General features: G+C 43.5%; 1 protein-coding gene across 1 annotated transcript; it reads left to right on the forward strand.

The window, feature by feature from the left end:
- The first annotated feature begins 6575 nt into the window (after window positions 1-6575).
- On the forward strand, window positions 6576-8793 carry lratd2a (LRAT domain containing 2a). The gene is made up of 2 exons (XM_064348123.1): window positions 6576-7050; window positions 7374-8793. The coding sequence occupies exon 2, from the start codon at window positions 7424-7426 to the stop codon at window positions 8240-8242; it is 819 nt and encodes a 272-aa protein (XP_064204193.1). The 5' UTR covers window positions 6576-7050; window positions 7374-7423; the 3' UTR covers window positions 8243-8793.
- Window positions 8794-18226: the final 9433 nt, after the last annotated feature.

Consider the following 18226-nt stretch of genomic DNA (forward strand, 5'->3'; position numbering starts at 1 on the left):
CCTGCAGAAAGACCAGCCCACCTAAAGCCCCGCCCTCCCTCCACATCTCCACCCTGCAGAAAGACCAGCCCACCTAAAGCCCGCCCTCCCTCCACATCTCCACCCTGCAGAAAGACCAGCCCACCTAAAGCCCCGCCCTCCCTCCACATCTCCACCCTGCAGAAAGACCAGCCCACCTAAAGCCCCGCCCTCCCTCCACATCTCCACCCTGCAGAAAGACCAGCCCACCTAAAGCCCCGCCCTCCCTCCACATCTCCACCCTGCAGAAAGACCAGCCCACCTAAAGCCCCGCCTCCTCTCCACATCTCCACCCTGCAGAAAGACCAGCCCACCTAAAGCCCCGCCTCCTCTCCACATCTCCACCCTGCAGAAAGACCAGCCCACCTAAAGCCCCGCCTCCCTCCACATCTCCACCCTGCAGAAAGACCAGCCCACCTAAAGCCCCGCCCTCCTCCACATCTCCACCCTGCAGAAAGACCAGCCCACCTAAAGCCCCGCCCTCCCTCCACATCTCCACCCTGCAGAAAGACCAGCCCACCTAAAGCCCCGCCTCCCTCCACATCTCCACCCTGCAGAAAGACCAGCCCACCTAAAGCCCCGCCTCCTCTCCACATCTCCACCCTGCAGAAAGACCAGCCCACCTAAAGCCCCGCCTCCTCTCCACATCTCCACCCTGCAGAAAGACCAGCCCACCTAAAGCCCCGCCTCCTCTCCACATCTCCACCCTGCAGAAAGACCAGCCCACCTAAAGCCCCGCCCTCCCTCCACATCTCCACCCTGCAGAAAGACCAGCCCACCTAAAGCCCCGCCCTCCCTCCACATCTCCACCCTGCAGAAAGACCAGCCCACCTAAAGCCCCGCCCTCCTCCACATCTCCACCCTGCAGAAAGACCAGCCCACCTAAAGCCCCGCCCTCCCTCCACATCTCCACCCTGCAGAAAGACCAGCCCACCTAAAGCCCCGCCCTCCCTCCACATCTCCACCCTGCAGAAAGACCAGCCCACCTAAAGCCCCGCCCTCCCTCCACATCTCCACCCTGCAGAAAGACCAGCCCACCTAAAGCCCCGCCCTCCCTCCACATCTCCACCCTGCAGAAAGACCAGCCCACCTAAAGCCCCGCCCTCCCTCCACATCTCCACCCTGCAGAAAGACCAGCCCACCTAAAGTCCCGCCCTCCCTCCACATCTCCACCCTGCAGAAAGACCAGCCCACCTAAAGCCCCGCCCTCCCTCCACATCTCCACCCTGCAGAAAGACCAGCCCACCTAAAACCCCGCCTCCTCTCCACATCTCCACCCTGCAGAAAGACCAGCCCACCTAAAGCCCTGCCCCCATGCCGGAACCCCCTTCCTTTCACTCTGCAAAAATATCTCTGTGAGAGAAACTCCACCCCCCAACCCCCCCCCTCCCACGTCTGATTGGCTGCTTTCATAAATTGTCCGTGTTACTTTGAGGTTTACAGACATTGGTCTGTGACAGTGGTGCTGCAGATGACAATGCGGACATTCGGTTTAAAAAAAAAATGAACTGAAAGTAATGCCAGCACTGTTTATTGAGATGAGCACAATCAGGTTTTTAATCTTTCGATCGGAGACCATTTCTCTTGAATAAGATTCTGCATAAAATGTATAAAGATTCAGAAAATGGCCAAATGCCAACCAACATGTGTACATGGACTACGCCTGGGAAACATTTGACTTTAAGGACCAAGCCTGTGGTTTCATCAAGCCTCTCAGTCGATCCCCGATCTCCCTGTATTGTCTCATGTACAGTAAGTAGCCCAATGCATGATCCTGTTGTACAGACGTTCAAATGGACTTGTGGATCCGCTCAGCCAGTAAATGACCATGTAGTTGGGTTTTTAATTTGCACATTGCAATGCTTCAGACCAGTAGCTTGTAATTTATTGTTGTGCGAAGGAAAACTTTTGCCGCACGTTGTTTTTATTTCACTGTGGTTTTGTGTCCGCCGTGTTTTCCAACAGAGCAGTCTGTTCCCCCGAACAGTAGGTGGCGCTCCTTGCTGTGGTCTGTTAGATCAGACATGGAGCAATGAAGCCAAATCCGCTGTCTCTCTCAATAACGACGTTACCTTCGTAACACGTGGGAACACCAAAGACCGGTTTCTTTAGGTTTTCTCTTTATATTTTCAATGCTTCGTTTTCCCTTCTTTTGGCCTTTGTTCTGTTGCCTTATACCTTTTGTTGCAGACTCTGAGCAGACTGCCAGCTCCACTCTGCGTGTGCTCCAGCTGTGCGTCAGCCTACCTAGGAAACCGGAGGGATTGTGTTTACTGTGTTCTCACTTAATGAAAACATCTGCCACCAAGAACATACCAAAGTCTAGGCACGCTCTCTAAAAACCTTAAAACGCTGTACGTGATAAGCGCGCACACACACAAACACACACACACACACACACATACACACACGCACATTTCTGGAGTTGGACTTTTCCCTCATATCTTTTGTTTGCCTTTGAGGCAGCTGGCAGTGTTTCTGGATTCTGAACCCCCATGTGACTGATAATGGCGATAGACAAAAGGTCCTGGTGCAGCATGATGAGTGTTAGAAACCGTTGTGTGTGTACTGTGCGCCTTTCTCCCCCGTCGACCCGCAATTTCAGAGCACCGTGACCGTTTCCCGATCCTCCTGCACCCACACACCAGCCCGTTTCACCCCAGAGGACCCCCTTCTGCCCCCCCCCCCCCAACCCTCATTGATCCATCACAGTGTTAGAGAACTGATTACCAATAGTTTTATAATGTCGGCTGACATTTTAGCAATCTTTGTTGTAGCTTGTTTGATGGGAATGTGAAAAATGCTCTTGTAATTAAATGGGTACAAAAAAAAAGGTGACATTCCTTCCTCACACTTTCCAAAATTATATGTGTTATTATAAATTAAAAATATGTAAAAAGTATAAGAAAATATAAATAAATACAGAAAGAAATCTTCCCCAAAAAAACAAAAAAAACGAATCTGTCATTTTTCTTGAAGGGTTGAGTCCTTATTACAAAGAAGCGTTTTCACCGTGGGAGCGAACGCGGCTTTCTGCGGTGTGGAATCGCGCCGCTCGCTATCGCGGGCTCTGTATCAGCCGACGGAGGCTGAATAGTTTCCAGTGAGTCACCGAACGAGGCCGGCGGCTGCGCTCAGAAGACCTTGCTGCCGGCGGGCGGGGCGGGTGACTCCGCCGCGCGGCGAGGGGAGCCGGGTTCACGTCCGGCGACGTGCTCGCGCTGCCCTTCTGAAGTTGCCATTCTTCGCGCGTCCTTTGTAACTCTCTCCCTTTCTCCGTTGCCTCGTGTGGCAGCGCGGGATCCAGGCGCATCTCCGGTTCAGCAACTGAGTTTAGGTTCATTTTCCTGACTGAACCCGTTTTTGAATTCCTTGAATTAACGTGTTGACGCCTCGGATTCTCGTTACGAGAGGAGGACTTTTCGACGGTCGGTTGGCGGACTTGTTTGGCCGATTGATAAAGAGACGAGCGGATTAACCGACCGGCCTGGCGGTGCTGTTCGCGCCACACCTCGTCCGCGGCCCACTGCCTGTCAGAATGATTTTCGGGACCGCCGGTCTGCTGTGACCCCGGGGCGTTTCGGAGCTGCACTGACATGGAATACTGTGACCCCAAAAAGTCACACCGTACAAATCTTCAAAAGAACGGGATGAATACGCGGGGGATTGTGAGAACAGGACAAAACTTACTTGCTGCGAAAACATTGTTTCTTTTTGCCTGTTCATCGAAGGCTGGTGCTCTAAGGGCCTGACAGCACGCAAAGTGTTAACAAGCCGTTTGGATTCTCTCATGGCCTGTGACTGCCCTACAGTGTGCTGAATGCGTGTGAGGGTTTGGATTTAAAAGGCTGAAGGAGCAGGTTAAATCTACTACTTAATCACCTCCACACATTTAGAGACTCCCCCCCCCCCCCTTTCTGTTTTTGGCTTGGTTTTGCCTCACTTCAGTACTTGCAGATTCTGACACAATCAGCACAAACAGTGCAAACCCTCTCTCCTCTGCAGAAAAATCAGTTAGTCCATGAAAACTGGTGCACTGAGTTTGATAAATGATGAACAGGTGTGTTCTCATCTTGTGCTTCTCAAAAAACAGGCACAAAGTAACCCAGAAAAGACAAGAAAAGAGGGGTATCCAAGGCCAGAGAGAGGGACCCCTCTGTTTCTTCGTCCGGGGTGTGAATGCTGATGCGTGGATGCACGTGTGTGGTTGCGAGCGTTCTAACGTTCATGTCTGCGTGTGTCTATGTGCGTATAAATGCACAGGTGTGAGTGTGTGTGTATTTGTGTGTTGTGTTTGTGGAGCCTTGGTGAGTTTGCCTGGTAGCAGGCCGGCCAATCTGCAGCTGCTCCTGGTTTCACAGCTGAACGGCGGACCTGTAGGTCCTCCTGCCAGTTAGGGAGCTTCATTATACCCTTGCCTGCAGCGCAAAACCTCTGATCCTGAGGTAGTCATTTCCCCTGTTTACTTCCCCAGCTGCCAGCTTCCCAGCCCGGGTTCATTTCTGCAGCGTGAAAAAGAAGAGCCTCATCGACTGAACGAGAAGAGCAGTTGAGCGGGGACCAGTTTATCTGTGCACGTATACATTTCCGCGATACGTGTGGGATTTGAGTTTGAGAGCGGTTGTTTTGGGATCGCTCTTTGACTTGGCTGCCATTGCGTCATCACTGCCTGTTCCCATTCTCAGCGGCGACCGGGTAAATGTAATAGGTTATTTAAAGCACAGCTGGGTAGCCGTGGCGAGACGGAACGGTAACTCGCCTCGCATTCCGGGCACGTTAAGGACGCGGAGGTGTTGAGAGCTCGATTGCAACGCGAGAGATGAATGGCGGCGCTGACCCGTTCCAGACATGAAGGGGAGGATAATGGCATGGGCTGACAATATGTTGTGCATGGCGGAGCATCAGTCAGCCCAGTTGACACCACTTTCCCAAGCACAGGAACATGCTCACGCCGAGACCTTGGCAATGTGTCTCAGGTAGTCATTTAAAGTGGGAGCGGATTCCTGTGGGCGTCACAGTATGGGGTGTATAGGCACATCGTGTAACTGTTGGTACGGGGTGTGATTTACTACGTGTTCATCAACGGGGGGCAAACTAATCATATAAACCCAGTCCTGCAGTATGCGCTAGTAACTCGCGAACGGTACGTTCACACTGACAATAATGCACAGAAAAATGTACCGGTACCATGCGGTGTAGCTGCCTGAGTAACATTTACGGTGGTGCTTTCCAGCAATTATTTCACAATGAAGCAAAATGTTGTGCACAGAAAACCAGTTCTCCCTTGATGTCTTTATATTTTAATGTGAACTGCATCTCCATGGCAGGAGATGTACTTCACATTAAAATATAAAGACCTGGTGCTGAGCAAAATCTGGGAGTCTTATTAAAATTTTCCAAGTCTCATCACAATATGTATGGACGTGGAAAACTTTGTATTTTTCTACAAGACACTGGAAACTAAATGACTGGAATGGAATAGAGTAGTGGTGAGCCCAGACAATTAAAATGTTCATCCTATCAGAATATTTTTTTTTTACGGGTGGCTGCATGGTGTAGTGATTAATGAACTGGGCTTTGTAATCCCAAAGTTACGGGTTGTGATGTCCTAATGAGGACACTGCTGTTGTATCCTTATGCGAGGGTCTTTCACCTGTATATGTGGGAAGTAAGAGTGCTGCAGCCTGTTCTGGAAAATACCATCTGGAAAGCAACATATTCATGCAGGCAGAGCCCGCGTCAGGGGGGACAACCGGGTACGTGGTGGGGCTAATGGTCTGTGAACTTATAAATATTATCGTCCCAGGCCCGGGAATTTCACCCAGCACAGCTGGCCCAGCAGTCCTGCATGCAGTAAAACAGGTTCTACTGAAACTGGCTTTGATCGGCGCTTAAGGCACACTATATAAAAATATAAAGCACTTTAAGTATGGCACTGAATTCATTCAATGAACCTGGACGAGATTAGCAATAACAGGTCTGCGGAGACACGAGACGTGTTAGTGTTCACCCTATCTTGCATGTCAATGTTACATTTTTACAGAAAAAGGAGAAACCTTGTGGAAAGGTGTCCCTTAATGTTACAGTGCTCGCTTAATGTACTCGATGCTCAACGCCCTGAGAGGACTAAGTAATAAACGTCAGGTAACAGAAAAAGGAGAAACCTTGTGGAAAGGTGTCCCTTAATGTTACAGTGCTCGCTTAATGTACTCGATGCTCAACGCCCTGAGAGGACTAAGTAATAAACGTCAGGTAACTTTGTAGAAGTTACCTGCGTTCGCTTTTCCGAATTGACAAGGGATTTTACGGGGTGCACTTATTTCCAAATTTGGAGAAAATGAAAAAAAGGGTCGGTAGGTAAATAAAATAAATAAATACTTTGTCGTTTCTCGCTGAGACTGAGAGCCAAAAACCTTGGTCAAGTGATTTTAAAAATCGGAAAGCAGGACACGTGCTTGATCTGTCTTGCCACATACTGTACATTCAGGGTTGGAATAATCCATCTTTATATGAAAACAATCAAATTCGCGAACCCACACGGGCATGGAACAACAAACAATTTGAGAACTGGTTAAATTTAATCTTGATGTCGGACATGAAAAACAATCGTTTTGTAAAAAGGTGTGCCTGCCAAAAGCACATGTACAAGACAGTGCCACACAGACAAAATGGACCTTTGCGTAACACTGTCCTTCAAAAGATTCTTGTAATCAAATGTATTTTTCGCGGGATATTACATATGCTATTGTTTGGTAAATTTTTCAGAGAAACGCTGGAACAACATTGCGAATCCTAAAAGGGTCTCTGTGTCTTTAAGTGACAAGGCGTGTGTAATTGTTCCTGTGTTAAGTTGCGCTCAGATCTGTCTTGAGATCGGCACTTGCACAGTAGGACCGCTTGGTGTATTGCACCTCCCAACATACCTGACTCCTGGAATTATTTAACTCCGAGCCAGGCACGGCGATAAAAGGACTCTTCGACCTCTTTGTAAAACTATAATAGCTGACTCGGGAGCAGCAATGTAATTTATAGGTGAGTTGAAAAGCTGTTTTACTTGGTTTCAACGATGGCTAAGAATGTGGAGTGTCGTACCTATTTGGAATGTAACCTATAATGTACCAAGTTTAAACAAATTGAAATTGAATAGGCACTAGGCTTCACTTGCCATACCGACTCATATTTATATGTAGCAGATAACATGAGTTATCGTCTTTCTTACATATACATGCCACTTTAGTAATAGGGTTACTGGCATCCCCATGTCTATAACCGGATTGGAACCCTGCTGCACCGTAAAATTAGTTTTGCAGCGATACTACGTGTTGCATTTTTTATCATTCCTCTATCTTTAACAGGTGGAGTTGCGTGGTATTTCAACCATCTTGCGCACTACCGCTGAAGAGGAATGGGTAATCAAGTTGAAAAATTGACACATTTAAGTTACGAGGAAGTTCCAACTGCGGATCCGAACGGCTTGGATACCGAGGACGACGGTCCACGAATCGGAGTGTCGTATATTTTCTCAACCGATGATGGCGAGTTGGAGGATAACGGAGGAATAGATAAGGACCAGGACCAGGAAGAGAAGCATTATGACAAGCGCAACGAGCTGGAGTGTGCAGTGTTCAGACGAGATGAATGCATTTACGAGAAAAGCTCGAAAACGGTTGACATGTGTACGTACTCCGCTGAGAGTTTGTTAAATAAGTGCAAACCAGGTGACTTGGTGGAGTTCGTGGCAACAGGCCAATATCCCCACTGGGTTGTTTACGTGGGGAACTTCCAGGTCGTTCATTTGCACCGAGCCGAGATAAAGAACAGTTTCCTGACCGATGCCAGTCGGGGCAGAAGAGGTAGGATTGTCAGTGATCTTTATAAATTGAAATCGCTGAGTCCTGAGGTTGTTGTGCAAAACGCAATGGAACAAGTCGGACTGAAAGATAGAGAGCTGAGTTGGAGGAACTCTGAATGTTTTGCTGCCTGGTGCAAATTTGGTAAGCGTGAGTTTAAAATTGGTGGCGAGATACGGATCGGAAAGCAGCCTTATAGACTTAAAATTCAACTGTCTGAGAAAAAGGCCCATATTCTGGAATTTCAGAGTTTGGAGGACTTGATCACGGAGAAAAGGAGAAACGACCAGACTGGCAGGGCTGTCGTTATCCAGGAGCTTGCAAACCATCTCAACTGCGTTGAGGAAATCAGGAGTGAGCATATTGCCAATTGATGGCAATGATGCTCAAATCAAAGTGTTGGTGGGTCTCTTGGAAACCAGATCATTCTTCAGAGGCGGGACAATATTTTTATCGACACTGAACTAATTTACATTTACTTAAACGAAACATTAAGTTTCATACGCAATGGGCCGATTACCCAGACAAGGATTAAGCCTAGTCTTGGACTAAAAACATTTCCCAATGGAGGTGTCCACTGAAAAACGAAGCTTATTGTTGGGCTAGGCCCAATATGGTGTATGCAGCGGAACACAAAAGGGTTACTGGATGGTTTTGACATGAGATGTGAGCGTCAGTAAGAGCCTTGTCATTAACATAAGCACATGTGAAGCATTATGAAATGTCATGGAGATGTTGTTTAGGTTGTATTGTACAAAGGTACCGTTTTTGGTACTTTGGTAATTCATTACTAAACCCTGCCCTTGAAATTACTGTATTCTGCAGGTATAAATTTTTTTCCATATGACATTAAGAACTTCATAATGCAACTTTTTTTCTAACCTCATATGAACATATTAAGTAATAAATGATTTCTTTCAATGTATGTCCTACATTTATTTGTATCAGTTAGAGCATACACATTAAAGTCATACAGTGCAAGTCTATACATGTGATGGCTTATGATTCATTCTCAACCACAGTTTACTGATATTTGAAAAACTGGAGTTAAATGATATGGATATTTTAAGGGCATTCTGTCACTCCTATTTATGTGGGTATTATTTGAAGGTAAACAAAACTAGTAGCTAACTATGATGGTGAAGAAAAACTGATACTCACTATAAAGTACTCCAATATGGGTCAATAGGAAATACTCTTATGAATGTGAGGAGAGCCTCTAAGTGCAGCCTAACTGGATTTTTTTTAACCTGCTGCTAAAAATTCTTACCCGGAGAATGTTTGGGTATTTAGGATGACCTGAGATGCTATCTGAGTGGAATGCTTCCCAGATGATGATGATTACATACAGTATAGTCCACAGGAATAGACTGCACTTAAAATCAATTTCAGATCCAAAACAGCAAATTGAAAAAGGCATATATTTTCAGTCAAGCACAAGCTGCTGTCCTAATGCACTGACCTGATGGTTTTCTTTGAAGATCGCTTTTTTAAGAGTGAAAGCATAAAAATTGTGATTTTGAAGGCTGTAGGAAATAACAAATCCAAAAACTGAATAAAAAAACAACATAAAACTGCATCTATTCAGCCTGTTCTCCTTTCTCATAGCTGGTATGGCAATCCACATTTAAGCATAGTACCTGTACTGCATCCATGATTTTCTAATCAATGCAAATTAGACTGTTAAGTTCAAAAGTTTATATAAGAAGTTATGGTATGTTATGTCATTAAGGGGGACCGAAGGTAAATCATTCCCATTCAGTAAAACAAAAAAAAATTATGATTATATGCTCTGAGTGAAATATTGCCTGATAAGATTGACAAAATCAATTGAAGAATGGGGTTAATTAAATATGCTGTGCAGTTGCTCTCATGCATGTCTAACCCTGGAATGAAGTGGGGGTGTATCAGGAAGTAAGAAAAGATAATGTGCACCCGCCAACTCCTGCTCTTATCACAAGATGACAAAATTATTGACAATTAATCTACTTTTCTCCTTTATGCTGTAGATTGCAAGTAAGATACCGGAGTCTTAGGTGAAGATGTTTGAATGATAGGCCTACTTCTTTGTTATAGAAGCTTTTAAAATTAAGGGGCTGATTTAGTAAGACCTTTAGCATATGCAAGACCTTTTAGCACACGCAAAAAAAGAACACAACTAATGACTGTTGAAAAATGAATACTATGACCAAGCCCTGGTCAGGTTATGAGTTTAGCATGTGCTAAAGGTCTAGCATGTGCTAAAGGTCTTAGTAAATCAGGCTCTGAGTGACTTAGGGGAGGGGTACCACCATTCACAAACATTTGAAACTCAAAGTTAAGGAAGAAATGTATTGCAGTTATATTTAATCTGGGGGGGGAAATGTAGTCTTACAGTTTTTGATTACGATATAGAATACCTTCCAAAAATCTTAACTTCTGCTTATGCTCTATCTTATGGTTAAATTAACCACATTGTGATTGGTAAGATATCATTTCATGAAATGAACTCCAATCTAAGTCTCTCATGGTGACTGCGTAAGTTGCCCTGGGAAACTGGTCCTCAGACACAGGGACAATCTAAGACAGCTGCCATGGGAAGTGAGTAATGACTACCTAAAACCACAGGGAGACCTTCTTTATGTGTCATCTTATTGCTGTGGTTAAATGGCAGGATATGACGTTTTTCCTTTAGTGGACTGATTTGTTATCTGATGGATTGGACAGACTTTAAATTCCAAATGTTACATTCAAATTATTTTTCCTCTTTGTCCTCCATTAGGATTGTTTAATTGGCTTATTAATTCCACCCCTCTCCACCTCACCTGATTTATGGTATGCATTCTGGTGCTAAATGGTTGGCATGCTTCGCCCAGGTGGGTGTTGCGTATTGCTGGTGGTTGAGGTAAGTTTTCCCCCTTGCTGAAGAGTGCTTTGAGATCCAGAGATTACGTATGCTTTATGAATTCAATCCATTATCATTGCCATTGTGGCTTTGCGCATTGTGTGTTGAAAATGGGCTGTGTGTGATTTTCTGTGCGTAGCCTCACTTTCGATTCATCCCGCCTAGAAGGGTTCTCCACAGCCCTAATCTGGCTCTGTAAATGTGCCGTTGAATCATACCCATTTCAGTTGTCTGAAAGGTCCCTGCCTTGGGATGTCAGCTGCTTTTTGGTGTGTATGCTGGTGCCAAACATGGCTGCTTTGTCCTGTGGGGCGGGGTCAGGGGATGGGGTGGGGGAGTGCGAGTGACAATGGGAAAGTTGATGTCTTTCGCTGTCTTTGCAAAGTGCCTTGAGATCCTAGGAAAAGGATGAATAGTACCTAATGACTAAAGTTCATGCATCCATATATTCCTTTATTCAAGTGTTTTTTTCTTTTGTTGCCTTCAGACCAGTGACAATCACTGAGCTACAATCAGAGTGAGGCACAGACCGTGCCTTTGATCTAGTAAAAGGACCTGGACCTTATCTTCATTATTAACAAGGTTGGCTGTTTTAGTAATGGCCAGCCATCACCCATTTCTCTTATCATAATTGCATCTAATATACCAGACAGAATTCTTGTAAGCCTCACAATGGTTGTTTTTTCCGTTTTAACACAATTATATAATTTGAACCGCAGAAGGCCCAAATAGGGCATCACATTGATAGCAATTAACTGCTATATGGTGTAATCCTAATTTCAACTGGGGTGCTTGGTATTTCTACAAAAACAGGCTCATTAGCATTCATTAACAAAGGCCCTCTGCCTCCCCTGGCTGTTGTTTTTCAGTTTATTAGTGACAAACGAGCGAAGCTTCAAAACGAACACCAACATGGGTAAAGCTTTACCCATATCAGGAACTCTTGGATTGATCAAATTATTGTGTATTTATATCTATCACAGTCTATTGATTAGCTCTCATGATACATTGTGGCTGCGCCTACTGTTGCGTTCATGGAAGCTCACTCTCCCCTTGATTGTTTTACCAGGTCTAAACAGACTGAAGACATTCAGATACAGTACTGCAGTACTGAAATATTACATGTGGTTTGTATTATTTGTAAAGTGTTTGTTCAGAGAAATACTTTGCAGTGTCTCTTTTTGTTACTGTAATTGAGAATGTGACGCTGTGCACACTTCGTTAGATTCTCACTGTCTGGTTTTCATTAGGTTCCCATGCTCTGTTTTTAATCTACTCATATGTACCATTGAGAATGCCTTCAGAGATCTTTTATAGTAATTTTCATGTCCTACATTAATGTCTAATTGCTTGTTCTCTAATGTACTGTGAAGTTTAAAGTTAAGGATTATCATTGACTGCGTCCCAGACATTTGTTGACTCAATATCAGTGACTAACAAATGATAACAATTCACCTGGCATGTTGGAAACTGAAGATCAGACTGGATTAAGGATTATTTGTGTCCATAGTGTGCTTACTCGATATTTTGTGTGGAGACTGTGATTTACTAAAGGATTGCGGCTGCTTTTCCAACGCAAAATCAGTTGCTACGAAGTCACAATATCTGCGCTGTATTTCCTAAAGGTCGCAATGTTTCAAAACCGCTATTAGGGTGCATTTTTCAGGGGTTACGTCACTGTGGGACTGTCCTTTTGATGCATAGTCAAGTGTCTTCATGCAGATGTATGTCTGGAGTGAACATGCTAAAAGGTGGCAATATTGTAAATTAGGCTAATCAAGTATTCCATCCAGGGGCGTCGTAGTGGGGGGAAAAGTGGGACTGACTACCCAGGGCCCGAATGGGGGGGAGAGCCCTCAAAAAGCCTGGAATGATGCGTGAGAGACATGGATCAAGAGAGGAAGGGGGCCCACAGAGACTGCTTATGTATAGGGCCCAGAATTTTGTGCTACACCCCTGATTCCATCTAATTAACTATTACATTTTAGAACTCCTGAAATCAGGCGGTTATTTGCGCTGATATAACATAGCTCGTACGCAGGATGCTGGAGAAGGGTGTTGGGCTGTATGTGCACGTCCTCAGCTGTCAAATCAGTTTCCCATGTGGGCTGCGTGGGGTGGAGATGAACAAATGCATGCTCTGATGCGTACTTTAACACTGTGAAAAGGAGATGTGATGTCATTCCAAGTTTTTATCCTCTCCATTGGTGTTGTATTCCTATGCTGCAATACGGCCTTGTGAAGCTGTACCTCGTTGACCATTACCTGTATTTTCTGAGCAGTAAATTTAAGTTTTCTTTTGTGGTTCCCTCACTGCATGGTCACTCCATACCCATTTTGAAATGCTTCGTAATCTGGACGTGTAAGCATCCCAAATTGCTTCTGACCCTTTTTATGGGTGTCTCCTACCACAAAATTGCGAATGAGTGTGTTTATTTGATTGCGTAAATGTAACCAGTCTTGGTGAATCAGTCGTTAATGTGCTGGTATCTGTGACCAGAACAGAGCTGCACTGCAACTATATCCTAAGTAAATCTGGGCCTAAGCATGTGCACATCAGCCCTGTTTTATCCATTTTGGATTCTTTTCCTTTGTTGATCATCTTGAAACATCTGCTTTTTTCTGTTAATATTACTTCTGTGTGCTGCAACTCTTAACTTTGATCATAAGTGTAACCCACAGAGTCCTGGGCGCTGTCAAAACAACCGAGTGATCTAATGGAAAAGGTCCAATACAATCGATAAACAAAAAAAGAACTTTGTTTGTATTTGGTCTTATGCTGAAATAGACTTATGATCCCGGAGACAGAAGTTGTGCCCTTTTTCCTCAGGCCAACACTGTGTATATAATGCTTTTACACTGAGGTCCAAAATGACCTTTTGAAAAATTTCATCCATAAGGCCTTCCTGTTAATCCCCTTGTGACATCCGTAAACTGCAGTTTACCGTGGTTCTACATTTTTAGCTGAATCATCTCACTCATGTCAATCATGTCAAGGCTAATGCTTACGCAAAATTCAGTGAGAGATACAGGGCAAACAGCAAAGATTTTTATTGTAGAAAGCCAGCACCACATTTCAGGGTTAGCACACAGTAATACCTGTATGCTTTGATGTTTAGAAAAAAAGAAAAGAAAGAATAAGCCTTTTATTTTGCACAGCATGCTAAAAACAGAATCTGTTGCATATACATGTATTGTCAGGATGTGTCAACCACAGGCTAGTGGGCTGATTTCATTACGAACGTTCGCCGCGGGAAGATGACCACCTTTGCGCTGTGCAATTAGTTTGATGCTGGTGACAGACTAATCAGGGAGAGCGTGTTGTGATAAGAAGCCAGATGTAAGGTGCAGTTTCATAAATGATGTTCCCCCAGTTTTTTCTTCACGGAGCTCCCCTCCACCCCTCTCAAGTGCCATGTATAAGGCCGTCTACAAGATGCGTTACAAACGGTATGAAATGTTCCTGCAACTGCTTGCCCAGAATGGTCAGTCTTAGCCCTTCCGACAACAAATCTACAATAGAAAAATGTGACAGTCAGAACATTTATCATTCACATATTCAGTCTTCTGAAGGTGAAGTAGAACATCGTATACGTTTGTGAAGATGGACAGTTGGGGCCGTGCGGGTGACACATCCAATCCAGGCCCTAAAGCCAGAGAGTCAGACCGTGGGTATGACGCATGTCTGACACGATGCCAATGAAAGAGGGTCCCCGGTCGGCAGGATATTCTCTGCCTTAGGAGCAACACCATGCCTGTGAATGCTGCCATCTGAGAAACTTTTATCACAGCCAGAACACCAAAGGAGATTTATTCCATTATAACACGTTTCTAATATACAGGTTAATTCAATAGCTACAATACGTGCAGCGAAGGATTGGGGTTTTGAGAGTTTGGGGCATCTGTAATTCTCCCTGTGTTACTTTCCCCTTAATCTGTGCATTACCCAGGGATTGTTCCATTTCGTGCACGCTTGCGTGACCCTCCTGGCCTCCAGTCCCATGGAAACAGCTGCCACCCTTTGAGTCGAGGGATTTGGTGACTCCCTAAACGTCTCGTTCAGTTTCTGTTTCCCAAGCTGAAGGGAGGGGACTGAACTCTTCCTGAGCTCTGTTCCCGATCAATATCCGTGGGTTCTTTTTCATGTGAGGATCCACAGACATTTTCGAAGCCCTACAAAGGCTTGGCAGTCCTTCAGATGTAGAAAATGCCTTATAGTGAAGGGGATTCTGAGTACACCCTTGTTTTGGACTTTGGTCAACAGCCACAGGTTGCTATGGTACTGTAAGACGTACAGTGTGTTAAATGGAGTCATTAAGAATGTTTACATGCAGTATGGTTATTTGGAAAGGAGAAACCCTTATCAGTACTCTACCAGACCCCAGTGTAAATAGCATAATTTAGAACATTTCCTAAGAAAAAACAAAAGAACATTAGTGTATGTTTTTTTGGCATGAAATATTTGAAAATATGGAAATGGTAAACTTGATTAACTTGCTGTGTATTTGGTCCCATAAAAATGTATTGATAGTGAAATTAATAGGTAATAATGACTATCTGAGAGCATAATGACAATTAATATCCAGCCAAAATAATATTAAATGTTTTATATTGTCTGCACTTGTAATGTCTTGGGTTTCAGCAATTATGCAGACACAGCAGTGTGGTATCCCCCAAACACCAGCCTTAGATTATTTGTTAATTTGTTGGAGCAAAATAAACACTGTGGTCAGTGCTCACTCTCTGTGCTCTCAGCACTGTGCAGCTCTGGAAATGAAGACACCACATTTTAAGTTTCACAGTTTATAGGTATGCATCTGTGTAAATTTGAACCTTTGATATTCTTTCTTGAATTAAATATTGTCATTCAGACCATTTATTTGCAGAAAATGACAGCTGGTCAAAATACAAAAAATACACAGTTTTGTTTTACAATGAATAATGCAAACTAAACAAGGTTCTATCGATAAATAAATTATTAAAAATAACAATGTCTTTGGTTCAGAAGGGTTCAACAGCCAATATTTGTCTGACTAACCGCAACTTCAAAAAATATGGGATGCAGGAGTGGTCTCTTGATTTCCTTCTTTAGGTGATTCTTCTTCTTCTTTTAGAGCACAAATGGGCAAGTCTAGTTCTCATGGGGCTTGGAGTGAACTAGTTTCTGATTTGTCTCATCTCTTAATTGTACTGCTGTACCGTAGTTTTGAGTTGGGTACACTTAGCCTGTTTTTCCAGGCATCAGCTGATTGAAGGAGAACTCATGCCTGCATACCCGTAGCCTTGCAGGACTAAAATGACCCATTCCTGCTTTATAGTTTAAAGAGGCCCGATATGAGAGAGACTTTGCAGAAAGCAAATACTCAATTCTAGGTCTATTTCCTTTAAACCCGCTGTTTTCATCTGTGGTTTGCAGCTGAATCATGATGATCTCATCCAGAAAATGTTTTTCCCCCCCACACACTGACCTCTGTCTGTTCCAGAGCTGGTTGGATGCATCCCTGCAATTTTAATAGTGTTTCTGCAGTGCAAAATACTCTGTCCCATTCATCAGTTGATAAAACAGAGAATGTATCTTGTGTATTATTTTTAATGTATTTTGTTACTTTGATAGATTCAGCATCCAGGGTGAATTTAACAAAGTAACTGCAAGTAGGTCTCTCCTTGCCAATGAATGAAAGAAACGGAATTGAAACAAATTCACTCTCAGGATTGGTTTGTCTCTGTTTTGTTGTTTTTCCTCTCTAGCTATCAATTTGCTTGATTGAGTTCAGGTGAGGTGACTGAGAAGGTCATGGCATAATGATGTAGTTAAGGCCATGCTTCTGAAAGCACTGGGAAACTACTCATGCTAAGCCATGCTGGGAAAATGTGGCCTGCTCAGTAATACCTTCAGTTCTGGAACAGGTGTTACTTCTAAACTACCTGTATCTCTAATCTAGTGTCTCAAGATGTGCCACAGTGTCTCTCAAAACACAGATATCTTTGCCTTACGACACCTTCAGACGTGCTCTGAGGAAGACGCTGTCGAAATGCATCAGCTTTGCAATTATCACTCTGCACAATAAATAATTGTTATAATCATATGAGCAGTTGCTCCTTTTTGTGGGAGTTGTGGAGTTGTGGAATCTTCATATGAATACAGCACCCCAACTGGACCAGCACCCGAAGTTCCCAACATATGGACCAGCACCCCAACTCACAAATTGAGGGAAAGCTACTAGTGGTGCCAGCAGTCCACTTCAGACATTTTCAGACACATTTATTCCCTGATGCCATGTGTAGGCTAAGATGTATATTTTGTTCTTTAACATTTCACATGACATGATATGACATGAAACATAATTGCATAATGTTTTCTTTTTAATAATGCCTGAGCATGATCTTGGCTTTCAAAATTTTGGTTCTTAATATGCTTTGGAATGAAAGCACTGATGTTATATGATACATGAATGTCAAATAAATATAATTTAGTCAAAATAACTCAAGCAAAATGTCCTAAATTAACCAAGAATAAAATAAATCAATTCCTAAACAGTCTATAAATTGTATTGCAGAATTAATTTCCTGGATCAGTGTTCAGGTAATATAAGTAGGAGAGCCAGAAAATGCTGACATTTCACATTTTTACATTTACAATCCTTATTATAATTCTCATTCCATTAGCTAATGGCTCATTTAATCCTCAGGTGAATGATAAAGAATACAGTATTCATGAAATGAAATTATATAAGATCCAAAGGAATGGGTTTCCTTTGCAAAACAAACCACATTAAATTACTGGAACTTAAGAAGTAACAAGCAGTATTTTTTTCTTTGTACCTCTAATTTGATGTTTGAATGTGTCTTAAACTAGGACCTAGAAAGGTAATACTGGTACTGATCATTAGACAGGCTCTTTAAATCTACAAAATTAGGGCTATGTAGGAATATATTTTATTTTTAATTAAAGCAATTCAAATAATTGCTTTTTGTTCATCTAGAGTATAAAAAACCCAACTTTCTCAGTTCAGCAATGGTCTGCACTTCCAGTCTAAAAGCTGTCTCTGCAATGTTGTTTACATTCTTTGAGTGGGCCTCGATTGGAATTCACCATTGTCCTACCATCTTTGTAGCTCCAGACTGGAGGCTATGATTTATTTATATTTGAACTACTGTTAACTTATTCTGTCATAAATTCCAAGCCAGTGGGTTCAACAACAGGCATTGAAGTCCGTATCATTTTCATTACTCAGAATTGGCCAATTGATTTCTTTATCTAACCACTGCCCGTGGCTTGAATTTCATTTTTGTTGTAAACACAGAGAAAGGGGCATTCATATGATACTGAAGGGGGTCACTGAGATTATTTTATAATCGTATAAACAGTAGCCTACCCTCGGATCACATGGGAAATGACGCAATGAAATAGGATGCCTGAATAAAGCCCCCAGTAGAACAAGATAAAAAATGAAGCAAACTGTGCTATGTTTAC

The sequence above is a fragment of the Anguilla rostrata genome, chromosome 8, assembly GCF_018555375.3.
Source record: "Anguilla rostrata isolate EN2019 chromosome 8, ASM1855537v3, whole genome shotgun sequence".
Taxonomy (NCBI): domain Eukaryota; kingdom Metazoa; phylum Chordata; class Actinopteri; order Anguilliformes; family Anguillidae; genus Anguilla; species Anguilla rostrata.

Coding starts and splice junctions, on each gene's coding strand:
- lratd2a (XM_064348123.1), top strand. CDS start 7,424: ATGGGTAATCAAGTTGAAAAATTGACACATTTAAGTTACGAGGAAGTT.